Source organism: Anoplopoma fimbria, chromosome 8, assembly GCF_027596085.1.
Source record: "Anoplopoma fimbria isolate UVic2021 breed Golden Eagle Sablefish chromosome 8, Afim_UVic_2022, whole genome shotgun sequence".
NCBI classification, from domain to species: domain Eukaryota; kingdom Metazoa; phylum Chordata; class Actinopteri; order Perciformes; family Anoplopomatidae; genus Anoplopoma; species Anoplopoma fimbria.
The window spans coordinates 19456874-19477235 of NC_072456.1; the positions used below are offsets into that span (position 1 = coordinate 19456874).

At 40.4% G+C, this 20362-nt stretch overlaps 1 protein-coding gene across 1 annotated transcript in view; it reads left to right on the forward strand.

Moving 5' to 3' along the window:
- faf1 (Fas (TNFRSF6) associated factor 1) overlaps positions 1-20362 on the forward strand; it is a 61650-nt gene that overhangs the window by 27292 nt on the left and 13996 nt on the right. The window contains exons 9-15 of the mRNA XM_054602476.1: positions 3843-3938; positions 4089-4212; positions 4307-4370; positions 4492-4573; positions 11057-11211; positions 16017-16153; positions 16258-16346. Coding sequence (XP_054458451.1) covers positions 3843-3938; positions 4089-4212; positions 4307-4370; positions 4492-4573; positions 11057-11211; positions 16017-16153; positions 16258-16346 — 747 coding nt within the window. The remainder of the gene's footprint in view (positions 1-3842; positions 3939-4088; positions 4213-4306; positions 4371-4491; positions 4574-11056; positions 11212-16016; positions 16154-16257; positions 16347-20362) is intronic.

The following is a 20362-nucleotide window of genomic DNA, read 5'->3' on the forward strand; positions in this document are numbered from 1 at the left end:
TGCCTGGCCTTGTAGGCCAGCACCTCCCTCCAGTTCCCAGCTGGCATTAATGGAATCCTCCTCTACCTGATAGGGGCCTATTAAACTGGGGATTTATTGAGGGGGGCCTGGTGGTTTCCATAGCAACTGGGCTCAGCAGTAAGCTCGGGCAGAGCCCCCCTCCCTTGTGCGATTGGCTGCCTTCAGGTGACATTCAGCACCAAGTTAGTCCGTCAGTCTCATTATCGATCTCTTCTAACTGTTCGTTGCCTTCGGTGAAGCTCACATTTCACAGAAATGGCTTGTTCAGCAATGGTCTGTTAAGCATCCCATTGATCCAACAGTCATTTGTTTATGCCTACCTGAGCCTCTAGATCTGTATTTGCATTTGTTTGCGTGTGGACATACATTACACACACTGTGCAGGAGCCCAGATGCTAATCAGAAAAGGCATATCTTCAGCTAGCTCAATGGAACTCGGAACAAGGAAACCACTAGGTGTTCATGGAGAGGCACACCTGGCCTGTTTTTTGTGGGTTTTTTTGGCTTCCTCCTCCCTGTTATGTTCTAGTAGTCTTGTATTAGTTTTTCTCATGTTCTCAGTATTTCCTCCTCCGTCCTTCTCCTCTCCCTTTACTGCCTCCTCTCCCTTAGTTTTGTTGCCGTTCTCTCCTTGGTCCATCAAAGAGAAAGTTGAGTAAGGTGGTACTGTGGTTGTGGTTGCCGTCAGTGCAGCTGTCAGTAGTAATTATCTCACACTCACAGCCAGACACCTAATCCAAACACTGCCTACACTAGAAAAGAAAAAAATGAAACACAGAAAGAATGAAGGGAGAGAAAGACGGGTAGAGAAGGGAAGAAAGGGTTGAAGGGAACAGGGAACGGAGGGAGGGGGAAAAGGGAGAGAAAATTCTTTCCCTGTATCGGCCCCTGAATGCTTAGAGCCTCAGTGCAAGTGTTAATTAAAAGAATCCAAAAAAGAGGAGCCAGTTCCTTTGTGTGGAGATGTGGGAGAGGGTCATTTGGGGGGGTTAACCTCGTCCCCCCAACCCCCGTGCCCTGCGGCGCTTCAGCCTTGTTTCCACGTTTTACCACTGAGCCGCCAAGCTGCACTTGTGTACCTCAACATCAGGAGAAGCCATGGGGTCAAAGCGAGGAAGAGGATTGAGAGGCACTCAACTCATTTTTTTCTCCCTTTTCACCTCCCCTCCTTGCATCCATGTCAGCACAAACCCTCCAGGCTGTCTTTGACGGGGGAAGTGATCAACTTTATTTATACACTTATTAGGCCCTCAGACGAAAGCCCCTCATTGTGAGTGGCGGGGGTAAAGGGTTTATGGGGGATCCTCTCGGCAGCCGCTGTTAAGATTCTCACGTTTGATTGCCACTCGATTTGGGAATGGGCAGAATAGACTCGGGGACATGCCTTCACATCCTGAAGGCCTGTATATCTTTGTCCGGCTCAATACCTACAACTCTCTCTCAGTGCTACTTCAACCCCTCAGGCCTGAGACCCATCATGTCTCAAATGGCAATAGCTTCTCTTTAAGTCTCTTTTTTTCTTTTGTTCAGCAAAAAGTATTCTTAACTTACTTTACTTTTACTATTGGAGAAATTATGTTTTTGTTCCATTACTTTGTAGAGTTCTGTGGAAAAAACATGAATAACACAGTGATCTAGTAAACAGGACCAGACTTCTAAATTAGTTAGAGTTAAGTTACATGAGCAAAGACGGGGCAATTCAGTTAAGTGTTCTTCGTAGGTGTTCCAGGGATACTCCGCTCTCTTTGCTGTGACATTTACACACTTCTAATTGTCAAGAGTACACTCGCTACTAATTGGTAATACACAAGAAATGCAATCCTCTACTCTCTGTGTATAGACCTTTGTTACTCTTTTTGGGCTGACTGACTGGTCTTCACTGAGAAACAACAGACATATTTTTCATATTTGTTACATGTGTCACTGTTGGCTTTTCACTTTATCTGTGATGTCATTCTTTGTTTCTGTAGTTTCAACATCGCATGGCAGTCCAGCCACTGCTTTCTTTGAGCAGTTTTCATTGGTTAAGACAACATGGAGGAGGAAAACTAATCAGGATGTTATTCATTCTCAAACTGTCAGGGGAGATACTGTGTTTCTCATATCTTCACCTTGGTTACTGAGCTGGTGGGAATTAAAGACACAGTGGTTAATATTGTAATCAGTATATCCATAGTCAACTTTTTTTTTTTTCTCTGGCTGTAATAAATTGTGAAATAGTTGTACCTCTCCTTGGGATCAGGAAAGAGTTCATTATCTTAGTTCAGGGGGAAAAAATCTTTATGTAACCAATTGATATAATTTCTAATCTGAATGAAAAACCACATCTAAGGGACAAAGAACATGGCCGCAACCCAGGGTAGGGGATTATGAATTAAAACCCTAACCCATCACGATATATGTGATTCTATATCTCACAATCAGTAGTGTGATAGTGAAGTATATTTTCTGAAAAGTAGTTTCAAAAAACAGTTTATGAATACAAATTACGACCGGGATGTCTGTTTATAGTTAAACCAGTTAAATAAACACCTGACCAATCAAGTGGCTTCATCAGTATCACTGTAAAGCAGTCATCCCCATTGTTTTCTTGCCCACTGTGGTCTAATACACCCAAAGTTATGAAGGGAATAGATACTGTGATATAAACGTTGCCAACATATTGCACAACACTAGTTGCACCTAGTCACACATGTATCTCAGCCACAACTGTCCAAATGGTTTTTTTTGTGCAAATATTTTGCCTTCTTGGCTACGGCAGAGTTCTTTTTTAACAATCAAAATGATAACATAGTGTGCAAAGATGGAAAAATCATAGACCGTGTAGAATTTGTCAGATATGTGGGTTCTTATCAGTGCCAAGTACACAGCAGTACTCTCTAGTAAGTCCATGTTGCTGACAAGGTCTAGTGGTCACACTGTTCTCTCCTGCTATAGAAGCTGAGGCCAGCATGAGGAGCCGCTCTATTTTAAAGAGAGAGAGAAACTCCCTGCGGTCTTGTGTAGCCCTTTTCAGACTCAATTGGCGTTGCATGTAATCGTCTCCTGATTCAACCATGTCCAGCTGCTCTTTGTGTGTCTTAGCACCCGACAATGGAGCAGATCACAGGACCTCTGCAGGGGACGAGCAGCTTCTCTGCCTCTTATCACACCCAGCCTGCACTGCTCTGCCCTGTTGTGTAGAAGATCACTCTCCCAGAAAGTATTTGCATCTGGGCTTTCTGCGCTGCTCTAAACAATTAGTACGTCGGTGAATATATTGTTGCATTATTGTGACAAGTTTCACTACATTCATGCTATAAGTCACCAGTCCTGCTCTCAGTGGTCACTTTTTTGAGCTTGTGTTTTGGTTCGTAAAAGCGAGTATCTTTAGTTGTGCACTTTGTCCTGCAACAACCTTGCCTGTATTGTTGATGTCCCGTGGGATCTTATCCAGGAGACACCAGCTGTAATGAGTCCCTGCTGAACGCTGACATTTACAGTCCTGGCTTTGGATTTGGGAGCTCATTAGTCAGGTGTTCTCTTACTACAAACCACCATCACACTAACCGCTACTCCAGGTGTGCAGAAACCTCATCAAGCTTCTCCCCTTATTAGGGAGATGGGCAAATCTGTGTTTGAAAATCATAAAGTAGGTCATGATATTTTAGAAGGTAGAGTCAGTTGTGAGGTTTTTTTTTTTTCTGTCTTTGGTAAGGAGTAGAAATGACCATCACTCACTCCCCCTGATGAACAGACTTTAATCACTTGAGGCTAAGATCTTACACAACTGGTTGGCCTTGCTTTGTTAAACACTCTTTCATTATGTTCCCCGTCTTCAGATGACGCTAGCTGTCTCTGGGATCAGCTATCCTTGCCATCACCTCAGTGTTTGCCGAAGGTCCTCACCAGCCAATTCCCAGGAACCCACAGAAGAGGTATAAACACACACTCTGTTTTTCTGTGGATTGCTTTCTCCTCTGGCTCTGTATATACATGTTAACACATAAAACATGGTATGACAATGCTTCTGTCTATAAGCTCTGTTGAAATGAGTCAGTAAATTAAAGAATCGTTTATGTTTACAGTGTGCAGATGTCCATATGGTCAGCGACAGTGAGGGGGATGATTTTGAGGATGCATCAGAGTTTGGTGTGGACGATTCAGAGATGTTTGGAATGGGCTCTTCTACCTGTCGGAAGGCACCTATGAGTAAGAACACTGGATACAGCTCCACGTATTGTATTAAATTCCAGTGATATGCATCTCAAAGCTTGACTATAACATCTTTGTTGTCCTCTCACAGTGCCAGAGAATAGTGAGAACGAAGCTGATGCCTTACTGCACTTTACTGCCGAATTTTCTTCAAGGTGAGCTAAGTGTCAGCTGCTTCTCTTCATCTCGTTTTGATTTGAAGGACTTTGAAATCAATGAAGGCTGTCATGTAACAATGTGTTTGTGTACTGCTTGTCTGTTCTGCGTGTCCTTTAGGTATGGAGAGACCCACCCAATGTTCTTCATTGGGTCTTTGGAGGCGGCGTCTCAAGAGGCCTTCTATGGCAAAGCCAGAGATGTGAGTACGCTGATTGACTGTTTGGTGCCTCATTGGAAGGTTTTTAATTTATCAGGAATTTATAATCGGTAACAAAATCCTATTTTTCTTCTCCCCTTTTATATTTCAAACTCTTTTTATTTTGACTTTGTAAGATACGAAACACTGATGTTACCAATGTTGGCTTGTCCTTTAGCACTGATGTCATCCCTGCTTGGCGTAGACCAGCCCTGCTTTTAATTTTTTGAGCAGTTTTCTTTGCTTAAGACAACACAGAGGAGAGGACTAAGCAGGGTATTATTACTGCTATTATTCATTCATTCATCTGTCCAGGGAGATGCTGCGTTTCCAATGTCTTTTCCTAAATTAATGAGTTGGTGGGAATTAAAGACACAGTGGCCAGAGTTATGACCAATTTCAGTGAATGCCTAGTCTGCAGTCCAGGGTTCAGTAAATTGTAGATTGATCTTTATTAGTGTGTACAGTTGTGAAGATTATATCAATTAGAAAAAGCGCTTTGTGAACACACACAATGTAAAGATGGAATATGATAGAGAATGGCTACCTTGTCAGGGATGTTGGTTCTAATCATAACTCACCAGTCAGTCTATGTTGCTGAGATGGCCTGGTGGTGGTTTCACAAGAAAACACACACAAAGCAAGCACACGCATTGCAGGAAGGATACCCTGTTGCATGAACAGTTTAGCATTGTGCTAACTGGATTGTTAAACATTGGGATGGAGGAGAACACTTTAATTAACTTTTTAATCTGAAAATATAGCATTGTGATAAACGTTTAGCCAAGATAAAACTCTTCTGCTAAACACCCCCCTTTTTTATTTTTTTCTGGAACCCTCTGCATTGGTGCTCCTGCTGTCTCATGAGAGGTTGCATTTTTTTGACACAGGTCTTATTGTTGGTCTGAACGCTGCCTTAGTTGACAAACAATATAAACACCAAGAGGAAAAGAACTCAACTCTGAAGTCACCTGATAAAGATTACAAACACACCCTTAAATCAGGACATAATAGGTTCAATGCTAATTAGCTGTATTTCTAAAAGAGGCCTGGCTATGAGTTATTGATTGCATGACTCACAGAACTCCATAGAGGGAGTGAGAGAGTCTGAAAAATCATAACGGCATACGCCAACCACAAACTGAACTGAAAAAGACGAACAAAACAAATTCAACCCATAGGCATATCATTGACAATAACTTTTCATGCAGCGTTACATTTCTTTCATTGGCAGTGTGTTGGCATTAATACTGTATTTACTCCGAAGTTGAAGTCCTTTTTCATACAATGTTTACTGTTATTTTCTACCGCCTGTGTAATGCTGTTTGGGGAAGGCTTTGTAGCCACATTGATGTCATTTCTTCAAAACCCTCATCAAATTTTCACCCTGACAGCTGAGGCTTTATTTTTAGCTGTCCACTTTCCCCGCTTGTTTTTTTGGCTTTTGTCCTTTTAAGGATGCTTGTATCAACTAACAGCTTGTGTGGATTACAGCCTTATTAGACTGTGAGGACACAGCAAGATGTTAGGGGGGTTCAGTTCACCAGGCACACACAGAGAGAGAGAGAGAGAGGGAGGGAGGCTGGAATAGAATATGATAGCGAGGGCACAAAACGGAGAACATGGTCTGAAGGGACATGATGGTACCAAAAGTGACAGTCAGAGGAACGAACTGACTGAGAGGAAAGGGAGGAATAAAGCCGTGAGAGGTTGCAGGATGAGGATAGGTGATGGAGAGTGTGAAATAAACAGAGAAATAAAAAGCCTGAAGAGCAGCTTGGCTTCTCGCCTGTTTCCCAGCTGATCTCCTCTTCTAAGCCAGCACAATATGGCCGATGTCTCCCTGGTGCTCACACACTCTGTACTGTACCACCGTGCTCTACACGGCGCTGGGGCGAAATAGTATTCATTTTCACTGTATTGAGTTTTATTCTGGGTGAGCTTGACTTAGTCTGCCAACTGTGCTGTGGTTAGAATGGCTTTGGGGAAGCTGGATACTTGCAAAGAATTTAGCATGAAAACAGAAGCTATTTGATCTGTTCTGTATTTGTCCTGTTTTGTCACAAGCGTCCTAGACGACAGGCCAAAACATGCTGCTTTTGACGCTTTCATTACACAGTAGCATATGTGCGCCACTACGCCGCCCCCCTTTCTTCCATCTACCCAGCCATCCCATCATTTGCTCTTTGCTTCCATTTGAAATGTAATCTAGTTTTTGTGTCCTCCATCGTAAAAAAAAAAAAAAAAAAAAAAAAAAAAAAAAAGCCTACTTCATTAAGGGGATATTGGAAAAGGGCAGATTTGACTGAAGGGGGACTACTCAGTGGGTTTATAAACAGAGGAATCAGTCTCACTCTCTCAAAGCCTGGGAGAGGCTAATCACTAAGCAAAACACTACATTTGATGAAGTGTTTCTGAAGGTGTGTGTTGGGGGACTGTTGAGATAGACTCAATCCATCCTTAATGAAAATGCTTTGGACTGCAGAGCTGAGCTGAGCTGAGCTGAACCCTCTTGGGGATCAGTGGTTAGTCAGGGCGCACTGAGAGATAGGCCACCCATCACTAACCACGATCCGCACTAAATCCCCATCAACGCAGTGGTTAATCACTCTAACCCCACTCCGCTCCGCTCCTCCATCCGCTCTCCTGTCTGCCACACACAAAGACACATCAAAATTCATAGCCTCGCTGGAGAGGGGAGTTCACGGATTTATCACCGCCAAGTATCCGCTTAAAAACCCAGCAATAGCCGTTCATAGTCAAGAGGAAAGAGCACTGGTAAATCAGAATGGCATATAGATGTAGGTATATCTGTCAGATCTAGAAGTGTAAATCCCAAGCTCAGTCATGGTTTATTATTTGCAATCTGTAATGATTGCTAGATGGATTAAGGGTTAAATCAATACAGGAAACTAAAGTGTGAATATCATGTATGTGGTTAGTGTAATCACACTTCGGTTCAGAATTTGGTGCCGTTTTCCTGTCATAACGACGTAATGTGTTTTCAGCAGGGTGTGGAGACCCTCCTGTGTGGTTGGTCATCGATCTGAATGCGTTTCCCCACTGTGTGTTCAGGGTCATTAGATCAGTCATTTGAGCTCTTCATTTTGAAGTGTTTGCTTTTCCAGACGGCCATCTGTAGAACAATCACTATCTGGACTTCTCAGTCCTTCTGTCCCTCTGTACCTTTGTGTTTATGTCTGTATCTCACTCACTGGGCTCCTCTGGACCCTGTAAAACGTATCGTACCTTTGATTAAAAGCCTCTTTTTTGATGTGATACAAATGTCATCCACAGAAGACAGGTATTTGATTGAACCATAATCTCTGGAAGGAAACATTTTGAGCCCTAGAGTTCCCACGAAGAGGCTTCCAGTATAAAATGAATTTGAAACTGTATGACCTGTCACATACAGCATACAGTATAGTACGTAGAGCGATTTGAGACATATTTTGTTGTATTTTCTGGGGTTTTAGTGATATTAATATTAGCTTTACCTTAAACACAGTGTGCTCTCCACAGCTGTTAATGTGGCTTAATATAGAATTATACTTTCTAATTAAGGGCTAGAGGGGAGAGGAATTAGTTTGGGTGCATTGTGTTTTTTTTAGCAATAAGTAATGTGGTGTTATAGGAGCTGTTTTTACTCTTGACACTCAAATAAAGTGTCAAAAGTAAATCATGTGGAGTGATTTCAAACGCATAATCTTTAATTATAATCAGAAAGCCCTGTTGTTTAGGCTGCATCATCTATTCACCAATAAATCCATATTCCTCTATGGCTGTGGAGAATACCTGATTATGATTGGTTGGAGGATAGTATCATCACAGTTATGGCTTCTTCTAAATACAATTAACCATAATACAGATATATACAATATATTTTAATGTTGAAAAATGTAGTACAAGGACTTTCCCAAAATGTCTTTACTAGTCATACATTGATGTCTGGCAGGTGACCGTGGTATAATTGACCCTGAACAGTACAGTTAATTGTGCAGTGGAATAATAGCCTCTATGTCCTGCTGTTCTTTTTATTAATTGAATGGATCATCATGTATTATCCCTTAAAACATATATACGCATTTTCTAACGTGTGTGTGTGTGTGTGTGTGTGTGTGTGTGTGTGTGTGTGTGTGTGTGTGTGTGTGTGTGTGTGTGTGTGTGTGTGTGTGTGTGTGTGTGTGTGTGTGTGTGTGTGTGTGTGTGTGTGTGTGTGTGTGTGTGTGTGAATATCTGTCAAAGTTGCTACTTTCATTCACTCTCAAAGTGTTATGAAATTTTACTAAGGTAATTGGCAAAAATGTCACGTCTCCTCTGCATGTTATTAATGATTGTAACGTTTTAAACCAAATATTGCATAACACTGTTGTTATAAGTGTTAAAGTAAGCTGCATACAATTAAATATTAATTTGAATTAAGTGTTGTAATGCTTGGTCCACAGGTCACTTAAATCAAATAACAGGAATCATTTAAAGCAAAAATATGTTAACTAATTTAAGCATCAATGTTTAGGACTAAATTCTTCAACTTTTTAAGCCAGATTAATGGCAACTATTTGAACTGTTAAAGAAGCCAACACAATGCACTTGACGGTTGACTCTGTACTGTTCCACTTGGCTTTACTGCGGTGGTAAATTCACAGGGATACAGCCGTAGCCCAGGATGGTGGCTACAGTACTGTGCAGTAAATACTACATCTGTTTTGTTGACCACAGATATTCAACACAAACCACAGAGGTTTTATTTCACGAGAAAAACATTGTCATTGTACATCTGGATGAAAAATTATATATTTTCTATTAAATACGGCAATGATTAAAACATCTCTATAAATCTACCTTTAGAGTTAGGGGAACATTGATTATGAAGCTCAAGCTGACTCAATGCCAACACTGTTTATTGCATGAAATCTTTAGCCTCTCTCTCTCTCCCACACACAAAGCAAGCTTAGATTTAGGTGAACAGGTGTGAGGAAGGGCTATGGGGTCACTATCTAGCTCAGGTTGGACCTAGTAATTTAGCTGAACTGAGGGATTTGCTCCTCCCTGCTCCGACAGGCAATACAAAAGATCTGACTTGAAAGCGGAGAGGGAACAGAGGGGTACGGACAGTTTAACTAAGATGAAGGAGTTCAGTTGGCGAATATGCCCACTTTGATTAGTCTTTACACTTGCTCTAATTGAGCATGCATGTGTGTGTTTGTGAGTCCTTCTCTTTTTTTTTTGGGTACCACACAGTAAAGTTTGTGCATCTGCGCATGTGTGTTGAGATGTCTGTGTTTGAGCGTGTATCAGGTTTTTTTTTTTTTTTTTTTTTTTTTTTTTCATGTTGTAAAACTCTCCCTCCCCTCACACTCATTCCTCTCTCAAGACTGAATTTGCTTGTCTTCTCAGCATGAGTGTTTAATCTTTTCAGGCCGTTGAATCGGCCCAATGAATGAGTCCCCAGCTCCTTCTCTCTAGGAGCCCCGGAGATTATTCTAAAGCGCTAATCGTTGAGCAAACACAGCAGTGCTCTCCCATTCCTATTCTACACAGGCCACAGTATAGCACAACTTCTCCTTTCACTTCCCTCCACGTTTTTACGCCCTGTGTAGATTTTTTTTTTTGCTTTTTGGCGTACGTAGCCTAGATTACTGCTCCTGAGAAACCGACCTTTTGACTCCCCCGCTGCAGCCATGGTTAAAAATGAACTAAGCTGAGACTGAGAGAGTTTTTCTTATTTGTTCGTATATAGCAAGAGAAGTGACATGTAATTTAGAGAGCATTATTTCCAACATTGTCCCCTGGAACCTTTTATGTTTGTGGGTGTGTTTGTTTTTTAATTAGATTGTCAGTAGGGAGAATCTGCCAGGCTTATATGATGGTGTCAATATCCTTGGATTTGGAGCTTCGTCAATATTGTCTGGCCCTGACGCTACTAACCTGAACAGGCTGCTGGCATTTGGTGTAAGATAAATAGAGTGATTTGTCTGTTTTTGTTTTTTTCCATATCTTCGTCGCCTCCAAGAGGAGTTTTATTTACACCGCTCTCCATTTGATTTTGCGTGGTATTTGCTTTTTTTTGCCAGTTGTGGCCTTGCTGTCGTCTGCAGAAGTCATGCTGGCTCTGCACCCAGAGAGCCCTCGTGTCACTTTATGGTCATGTAATGGGGAAATGTCTCTGCAGTGATGAGACACCCACTTGTGGCTGAGAGATCTCACACTACAGAGCAGCACAGATCTGCGAGCAATGGATTTTTTGAATGTTGTTTTTTTATTATTTCAATGACCGATGAGAGATCATTATTGTCTGAGGTTTTGAAGTTGGTCATCCAATGTTGTTATCTGTAAAGTTTGTTTTCCACAAAAGGAAAAATCAAATCTAAAATTTTGCAAAAAGCAAAAATGTCCATATGGAATCAGTTGTACATTCTGAGTACATCTTGTCTTTCACTATCTCAAACTCTATTTTCCTCTTTTCTGTTCCGCTCCTCTCCACAGAGAAAGCTTCTGGCCATCTACCTCCACAATGATGACAGTGTCCTCAGCAACGTCTTCTGCTCCCAAATGATGTGCGCTGACTCCATTGTCTCCTACCTGAGCCAGAACTTCATCACATGGGCCTGGGATGTCACTAAAGAAGCTAACAAAGCCAGGTATCAGAGTTTGATTATTTTCTTGCCGGTCATAGAGCTGCAGGATTTTTCCGTAATGCATGCTCTGTTTTGTTCCCTTATCTCTTGTGAATCTCGGTGGCTTTACTCAGTTTTTCAGTTATGATATGAATAAAGACACAAGTTCAGTACATTCTTTTTTCCACTAAATGTATGATATTGCTTGATTTATTCTTTAAAAAATAATATTTTCTCACCCTAAACAAGTTTGGCTCATACAATAAAACCATATTGCTTTAAATTTGTTACATTCCGATAGAAATAAAAATACACTCTGTGTATATTTTGTTTGGGACACCTTCATGGGGTTGACACAAAAGTAGTGACAACTTTAAAGTAAACTGTAAGTAAGTACAATAGTTTGGTAATAAAATACTACTTGTGTGACACTAATTAGCCTAAACTTTTGTTGCAAGACAAGTAAGGAATCATTTTTACGAAAAATTTACAGCTGCAATTTGTTGTGCTCTATTATTGGATTACATTGTAGTATCACATTTGTTTCTGTTAATGTGTCAGAACCTGATGGCAAATTTCTAGAACCAGGTAGTTTTCAGTTTTAAGATTGTAAAGGCCTTTTCACACTGGGGTTGTTTGTTGTAGTGCAATTAATTCACTTATTTATATATGTTTTTGTCATGAGTACTTTAACGTATAAAAAAAAAGCGCCTTAATTCTTTTGGGAGCTAAATGATTACCCATATCTCAAATTGCAATATCACATGGATTCTGTTTTAAAGCCAGTGGTATTTATTCTACTCTATTCCCTGGTTTCTGAGTCTCATCATGGATCGAGTGAGAAAACACTTTTGAATCAATTGAATTTATGACCAAAACTGTAAGACCCAGGTTGTTTAAAGAATTGAATTGCCCTTTAACTATTGAATTCTCTGAACCCCTTTAGAGATCCTGGCAGCTATCAGAATCATTCTATGTTTAGTATTGCATTATCCAACTGTAAAGTTAAAGAAGAGCAATAACTGAACCTCTAAGCCCTGACTGCATGTTTAATCCTTATGTTTTATTTATGTGTGACTTACTGTCTGGAGGTCTGGACTGTTTGCATACTGAGTTGTATCTAATAAAGAGGGATATTGAATGCATTTCAGTAGGAGAGGAGCTTGATTGTGTGGAGACGGCTCTGGAAACTGCCAGAATACCCTGTTAAGGAAGCTGTTACTATCTTGTTCTAGTATCATTGTTTTTGATACTTCTATCAGAAGGTTAATGTAGTTTTAATTAGTGCTCTGCCCCAACCCGTCACTTAAAGTTATATGGTTATTAACATTTCAAACCTACAAAAGGCTAAAAATGAGATCTGTGTGTTGTCATTTCAGTGTGAACGGCGAGCTTTTAGAAAGCGATCTAAAATGTCAGCGCGGATGGAACCTCATTTAACACATAAACAGCGTTTTTTTTCCAAATCGATTCGCATTAGTGTGGACGTCACCTTAATTGCTGGCATTCAACTCTCACTCCATTGCTCACACCCTGCATCTCCGTCCTCTCATTCTCTCTTCCACTTCATTCTCTTTTTGAAGCTCCGAGGTTGCGTGCTAACAAAAGGCGTTGTGTTTGCATGGTGAGGCCCCTGATTGGGCAATCTTGACTAAGCTGTCTGAATAGAGGGTCAGTGGGAGACGAAGGACTCCCTTGGAGTCCAAACATCTCTATCTCTCCATTTACGCTGAAAATGTTGGGTGCAGCTTCAGCAGTCTGTGTTGGTAACTGGAAGGTCTGTGCGTGACGGTTTATTACACGGGCCTTGCAACAGTTTTTTATCAGGATAGTATATTTGTATCGCAAAATATTTAAATTAATTTAGTCTACAATGTGTGATAGACGATCTGATCCCCTGTTGGTTCAGTTGTGTCGCTGTGGAGAGCTGGAGGTAGAGGTGGACCTGCTGAGGCTATGATTGGTTTGCTCATTACCGTTATGCCCAGGGTTCTCTTCTACTTACCCTCATGTTTCTGCTACATCTTTTCCTTCCTGATTCTTCCATCTCTCTTTATTTCCCTTCTCTTTATCCCACTACCTCAACCCTATCCCGCTCCCCAGAACCTCCAGAGTTAAGCCTGCCCTCTGGTAGCAGCCATTTAAGAAAGACTCGCCCTGACCTCACCCCTCCATTATTTCTTTTAAGGAAATTCCCTCCTTCCTTCATTCCGCTCTCCTTTCTCTCCCATTGGCCGCCTTTTGCTTTTTGCCCCAGCTGAGCCTTTTTATTGCACATTAAAAGGCAGGCAACATCTGGAGCTTTTCATCACACACAGCTAGTCACAGCTTTGCTGCTAACGCATGCATGCACATGTGCACACACACACTCACTCTCACACACACTTCTCTGCATTCTCACGCTCTCTGGTTGATCCAAAGTGACTGGTGATTGGCGTCAATCACACAGGCTGTTAGAAAGGTATCCTGATTGTGTGTGAGTGTGAGTTGAACCTGCTGATATTGGAATGTGCCCGTTGCTTCGCTTTCTGTATTCTCACAGGCCTCCCAGTTAAATGATTAATTATGCATAAATGCAGTTCTGCTGATTGGATGCCAGTGTAATTGTCACCCATGGGAAATGAATCTTATATATTGTACAGGAGCTGTATTGTCATGGCACATGGGAAATATTGAAACTATAAGTAGATAAACACACTTAAAGTAGATGTTTTTATTAGCGAGGGTCTTGCTTCTTCAAAACTATTACACATATTATTCCATGCTTGCATATCTGTATAATGTTTACCTCAAAAAGTAAACTAAAGTGACTTTATTGTCTTGCTATTTCTTTTGTAGAGATTATTGTTGAATGACTCAAAAACCCAGGTGTTCATGTTATTGTTAATGACCTTTGTGTGTAAGTTGGTGTCTTAACCGCTAAGAGCACAAACCAACATGCAAACCTGTACACTCGACTTCTCCGCTTGACATCCTCCTTCCCGAAGCCATAACTGGTTTGAGAGGGAGAACAAAATGTCATTTTCAAATCAAAACATGTCCATGTTTGCTCTGAAACAAAGTGTGTATGACACAGTGAGCAATCAGAGCATCCGGTTCCCATACATACTCCCGTACAGGTGGCTGGCAAAAACATTCCCTGCAGTGCTACTGTACTGGCCTGATTCATCAGCTGCTCAGTGGAGCGAATGTCAGGTCTAACCAGTCAACTCGCATCTTCACGCACCACTTTGATGGGAAGAAATGTGATGTGACAGTCCAGGGAAACATTAACTATTTTAGCTGTCTGGCTGTACGGTGAGAGATGGAGATGGGATTGGTGACAAATTAGAAGCTGTCAATCACATTAACCATCGAAGCAGTTAGCTTCATGTTCCAGCGCAGGTGTTTCTTCTACATTTAGTTACCCCTGAAGGATTTTAAAGGCCGCAGGTCTGGTAAAGACTCGGCTGCATTCTTTACCACGTTATGTTATGGCTGGATGAGACCACTCTGAACTGTTCAACTCAGTTTCTGCAGTAGCTTGACTTCCTCCTGCCCTTAGAGTTGTGTCCATACTTGTTCTAGTGGTTGATTCATAAGAGCTTCATATGCTGGTTATAGCATTTCCATTGTTATTCCAGCGGATACATGTACAGGTTTATGTTGTGTTTACAGGTCGAGTAGTTTTTATGTTGTGATGATGATTTTATTTTACGGTGGTGGACTGACATCCTTAGTTTTGAGATAGAAACCAAAGCGGGTTGGCTTGTGTTTGATGGGAGATTTAAGATTGGGTTACCCTTCAAGTTAGTGTCCATTGTTCCCTGGCCTTTCATTACAGGTTAGAGTTTCTCTCTAGGCTATTGTTATGGGTCGAGGTCTGAAAAGGGACAAATGTCAGGACAAAATAATCAGTAGGATTCAGGGTACCCAACTTTTTCCATTGCAAGACGTGGGTCAGTCAAAGTGTTTGTGTCCTATTCCTGAAACAATTTAAAATTCAGTTCTGCTTTGAGCTCTGTGGTTGTAGCTTTCACTGATCCTCAACTCTATCATCCATGTTTTCAGCATCTATGTGTACGTTTATTACTTTCAAAAGCACCACAATGAGCCCAAGTACTATATTTCACAGTTTGAGAAGTCTGCAAGTAGCTCCCTCCACTTTGGTTTTATATTTTAATGAGTTACTACACCCCCTCCCCCCCCCTCAGACAGCATACCTTCCATCTATCTTCTTCCTCTGACCCGCTGTCCCTCCATCCATTCCATTACTTCTCTATTTTACCAACCAGTTATTAAAGTAGATCTTATTAAAAGCAGGAGAAAAAGCTAATCTATATTTGCATTCAGTCTATAGCCATTCATTAATATTATGACATTTACAGGGAGCTTGGCGGCGCCCCGGCTGCCTGCTACCCTTTTCCCTCTCTGAAATGTTAATTTAAAAAGTTCTGTCTTTGTAATGGAATAAGAAATCCTCTCTTGCCCTATCAATTCTGGGTGTCTGGTGAGGAATACTAATTCATCTACGGTTCCAATTGAGATAGCATGTCACTCTGATGGAATAAGAAAATGCAGAATTGGTTTTAAAGTCCTTAATGCCACGAGTTGTGTGTATTTCTCTTTTCTACTGCATTTGGAAAAACTGGAGTATGCTTCTCCTTTTCCATACATTGTAAAAATGGTTGTTTGTGCATGCATGTGTTTGTAAATGTCTGCTTTATGGTCTACGTATTTTACTTTAAATAACAACAGGTTCTGAAATATGTGTTCAGCTCCAAGAAAAAAATAATTTAATAGAATAAAAATAATCGTTTTAATTGTATTATTATAAATTTGTCTTTCAGACTACTCACCATGTGTACGAGGCACTTTGGCAGTGTGGTGACACAGACCATACGGACATACAAGACAGACCAGTTCCCCCTGCTCCTTATAGTCATGGGCAAACGCACATCCAATGAAGTTCTAAATGTTATTCAAGGTAATTACAACTCTATTAATATTATTATGATAACATCTACTGTGTATTTGTCTGTTATTGTTGTAAAAACACAAAGATTAAATTACACACTGTTTTATCTTCAGGCAATACGACAGTGGACGAGCTGATGATGAGGTTAATGGGAGCAATGGAGATCTTCACAGCACAACAACAAGAGGACATCAAAGATGAGGTAAGGTTTGAGTACAATCACGGAGCCTGTGACAGCGAGACATAAATGTCGGGCTCTGATTTTTAAACATGAAGAACATGTTTTAGACTATTTTGAAAAGTTACTACCAACGTATTTATCATACATGACTATCGACTGCATTCCCTTGGAATAAAATTGTGTAAGAAAAAAACCATCCTAGCAAGATGTTAACTTATATCTTCTCAAAACATTATTAGTTATGTAATTAATGTAATCTGTAAGAAAACAAACATTTATTTTTTATTTTGGGAAAGTTACAGTTAATTTGCATACTTTGTAAAATGAAAAATAGACAGAGCACACCAGGAAATCTGTGACTGCTGCATCTGTGTCTGTCTCCTTCAGAATGACTGACAGAGTGCCCCTAACCCTCTGATAGTGTGTGGTACCTTAAATTAGGACCCGTGGCAAACATTTGATCTATTTATTCCATTTTATCTATTACCTGCAATTAGGTGCATTTGACAGAGGTACCCCAGGACCTCATTACACTGGTATTAAATATTTATTTAATAGCAATAATAAATACAATAAAGAATGATATGTTGTTGATAGCAACAAATTGATTGACAAAGTCACAATAATTATTGAATGATAGAATAAAGCAGTCGTAAGATATAACAAAAAGTATACCTGTAAGGTCTGCTTTGACCCCAGTTGGTAGGATGCGTGTTAAATGAACTAATCTGCTAATCTTCGGGGTGGCTGTGGCTCAGTGGGTAGAGCGGGTCGTCCCTTAACCAGAAAGGAGGCAGTTTGATCTCTAGCTCCTACTGTCTGCATGTCAAAGTGTCCTTGAGCGAGACACTGAACCATCGGCACTTAACAGCAACGCACTGCTCCTAAAATCCTTAGGATGAGTTAAATGCAGAGCTCAAAAGTCATGGATGTATATGAAGAGTGTAATTAAGTGCAAGGTTTTAAGTTTAGGTTCATATTGGTGACTTGACTGGCTTGGTGTATTTGAGACCTCTCGTTACAATTCAAACCATCTTTATCTTATTTTTTCATGTCTATAGCCACATTCAAAGGCCCTGGTGGCCACAATTTGAGTCTTTTTAAGTTTTGCTTAAGAGATAAACCACAACATGACGAGACGGATCAGACGGTATTGTTAAAGTGCTGCATTCTTGTAATGACAAGCAGAGATTACTTAACCTCTTCACCTCATTCCCCTTTGGTTCTAGTTTAATGTACCAACTACTGTCTTTGTCTGGGTACAGGACTCAGACTCATTATGCTGCTCTGTGTCTGTCGACTGCCTCTTTTACCCCAGTAGAAGGTGGACAAACACCATTGAGGGATACACTCCATACAAGAAAGTGAGGCAACAGTGGTGGGAGTCTTTTCATGTCATAGACAGGATTCTGGGACAGTAGGACAAGGAGGTCCCCTCACTGTCAAAGACTTTCACCTGAACCTTTTAACCATTTACTAATGTGTTTACTCAGTGACATCAAACAAGAGAATGAATGACACTCAAAGCATTTTTTTCCAGACAGGTTTTAAGTCAGCTGACTTTTAGAGTAATCCCCCCTTGCTCTATTTTTTTTCCATTTCTTATGGATTTATGGACAGAGGTTTAGGAATTAGCAACAATACAGAATATAAAGTATCATTTTAGACTAACAAGTGTTTTAAATTCATGTTTTATGTTTCAAGATATACAGAAAATTATGTAGTAGAGATTTGTATTCATTAATAAGAGCCTGTTCTTCTATCTACACATCACACATACAGATGTTTCGGTCTGTGCATTGTGTCGGCTGTGAAGTCGTCTCTCTTATTCCCACACTCCTCGTCCGACTCACTAACGTTGTTGTGCCTCTTTTTTAACTACAGTATCTATATGACAGATGTCACAGCGTATTAACATTAGAATAATCAGTCAACTAAACAGCCTCTCCAACAATGCTATTGTGAAAGTCATAGCATTTCAATCATGGGAACAGTGGTTGTCACTGACGCACGCACGCACACACACACCCTGAGGGTTAGACTTCTTCTTATTTTTGCTACAATGCTCTGGCTTCATTTTTGGATTGTCACACCTCAAATAATCATCAATGACCAGAAGCAACAAGAGGTATTCAGAGTATGTCTATGTGTCAGATCAGACTGTCAATCATTGAATGTACTGTAGGTTCCTACTTTGTATCATAGATTATTACTTTGTAGACACTTTGTAGACTACTGATGCATAAAGAATGCTTTTGCCAATGCCTTATTCTGATAAAGATAAACGTTTTTTTCTATACAACCGCATATTTTGTATAAAAATAAATATAAACTGATGTTCTGTAATGATAAACGTTGTCTGAACTCAAGACAAGAAATTTGCAGAAATTAAATATTACAACTAATAGTTAAATGAGGACCTGGCTGATCTGCTGATAAGCAAGGATTTAAGCATTGTTTTGAAAATGATTGTGCATGATTCTATTTCTTACAAGCTGATTTTTGTCTTTTTTTTTAATGGCATCTGCACAAAATAGTTGTATTTTATTACTGCGCTGTCATCACTTCTTTAATAATTATTGCAACAACTGGCTTGAGATCTGTCAGAAAAATAATACATTGGATTTGTCATGATACAAGAGTTTAGTAAAGCTGTTATGAAAGGTATTATAGTGTGATAATTACCCAGGTGTGGCCTGTCAGAAGGAAATGGCTTGTGAAAATGTCAAAAAAGACAGCGTAAAGAGTATAATTGATGATGAAAGCATAATGTTCCAGTGTGATTATTCATGATTAGTACCAATAACCACAGGATTTTAGTATATCCTGTATCTGACAGGACCTATCCCATCTCCAAGGTGAAGTCAGCCTTGACACTGGACTAATCCCATCTTCACTGTAGCAGCTCTGAGGCATTTGGTGAATTTCTCTCTCTCAGTTTTTCTCCTTTTTTTTTCCACCTCACCTTTCCAAAGACAAACTCAGACATGAACACAGACCTCCACCCAACCCAGACATTCCACTTTGACAGTGACTTTTGTGTCTGTCTGGAAATGGAGCAGCTGGACAGCCACATTGTGCCTTAAACCAACCTTTTTGACTCGCCAGTCATTCCTATGGTTGTCTGTGTTTTAACTTAGTAGTTAGTAACGGACGACTCACTGCAGGTTTTGTGGGCTGCGTCTGTCAGCATCACAGGCTATTTTCAGCTTAGGTCATTTCACATGCATTTCATGTAGTAAGCAGCCAAAACTAACCAACATTCAGCGTTGGTCAAGAGCACGAACATTACATTACATTACATTACATTACATTACAGTCATTTAGCAGACGCTTTTATCCAAAGCGACTTACAGGAAGTGTATTCAACATAGGTATTCAAGAGAACTACTAGTCACCAGAAGTCATAAGTGCATCTCCTTTCTTAAACAAGCATGTAAAAGCATAAACCAGAGCAAAAGTATAGTGCAGAGGCAAATTACTACGAAAACAATAATTGCAACAGACTAATACGAATAGGATAGGTGCAATAAACGAATACGAATACAATAAGTGCAACGAACTGATACGAATACAATAAGTGCAACGAACTGATACGAATGCAATAAGTGCAACGAACTGTTACGAATGCAATAAGTGCTACGAGGAAGGCTCAGGGTAGTGCTTCATGAAGAGGTGAGTTTTCAGCCTGCGCCGAAAGATGGGCAGCATCTTTCGGCGCAGGCATATCTTTTGATATTAGAAGCACCCTGGGGAAATTTTACGTAACATCTGGACCTTCTTCCTGTGAAGTGACAGTGAGTCACACAGCCCCAGTGCTGTCCAAAATCAAATAGTTACATAAACAATTTCCACCAATTAAAGTAGCTCTATGCCACACAGACAACAGCAAATTTGTTTTGCCAAAAGCAAAAAAAGTTCTTATGTGATCAAACATGACACGTGTGATAGCTTGCATTTCTGACTTCTGACCAATGAAATGGGAGTTTATTAGCACCATTATAAGACTGCACATGTCTAGCCAACATGATGAGAAG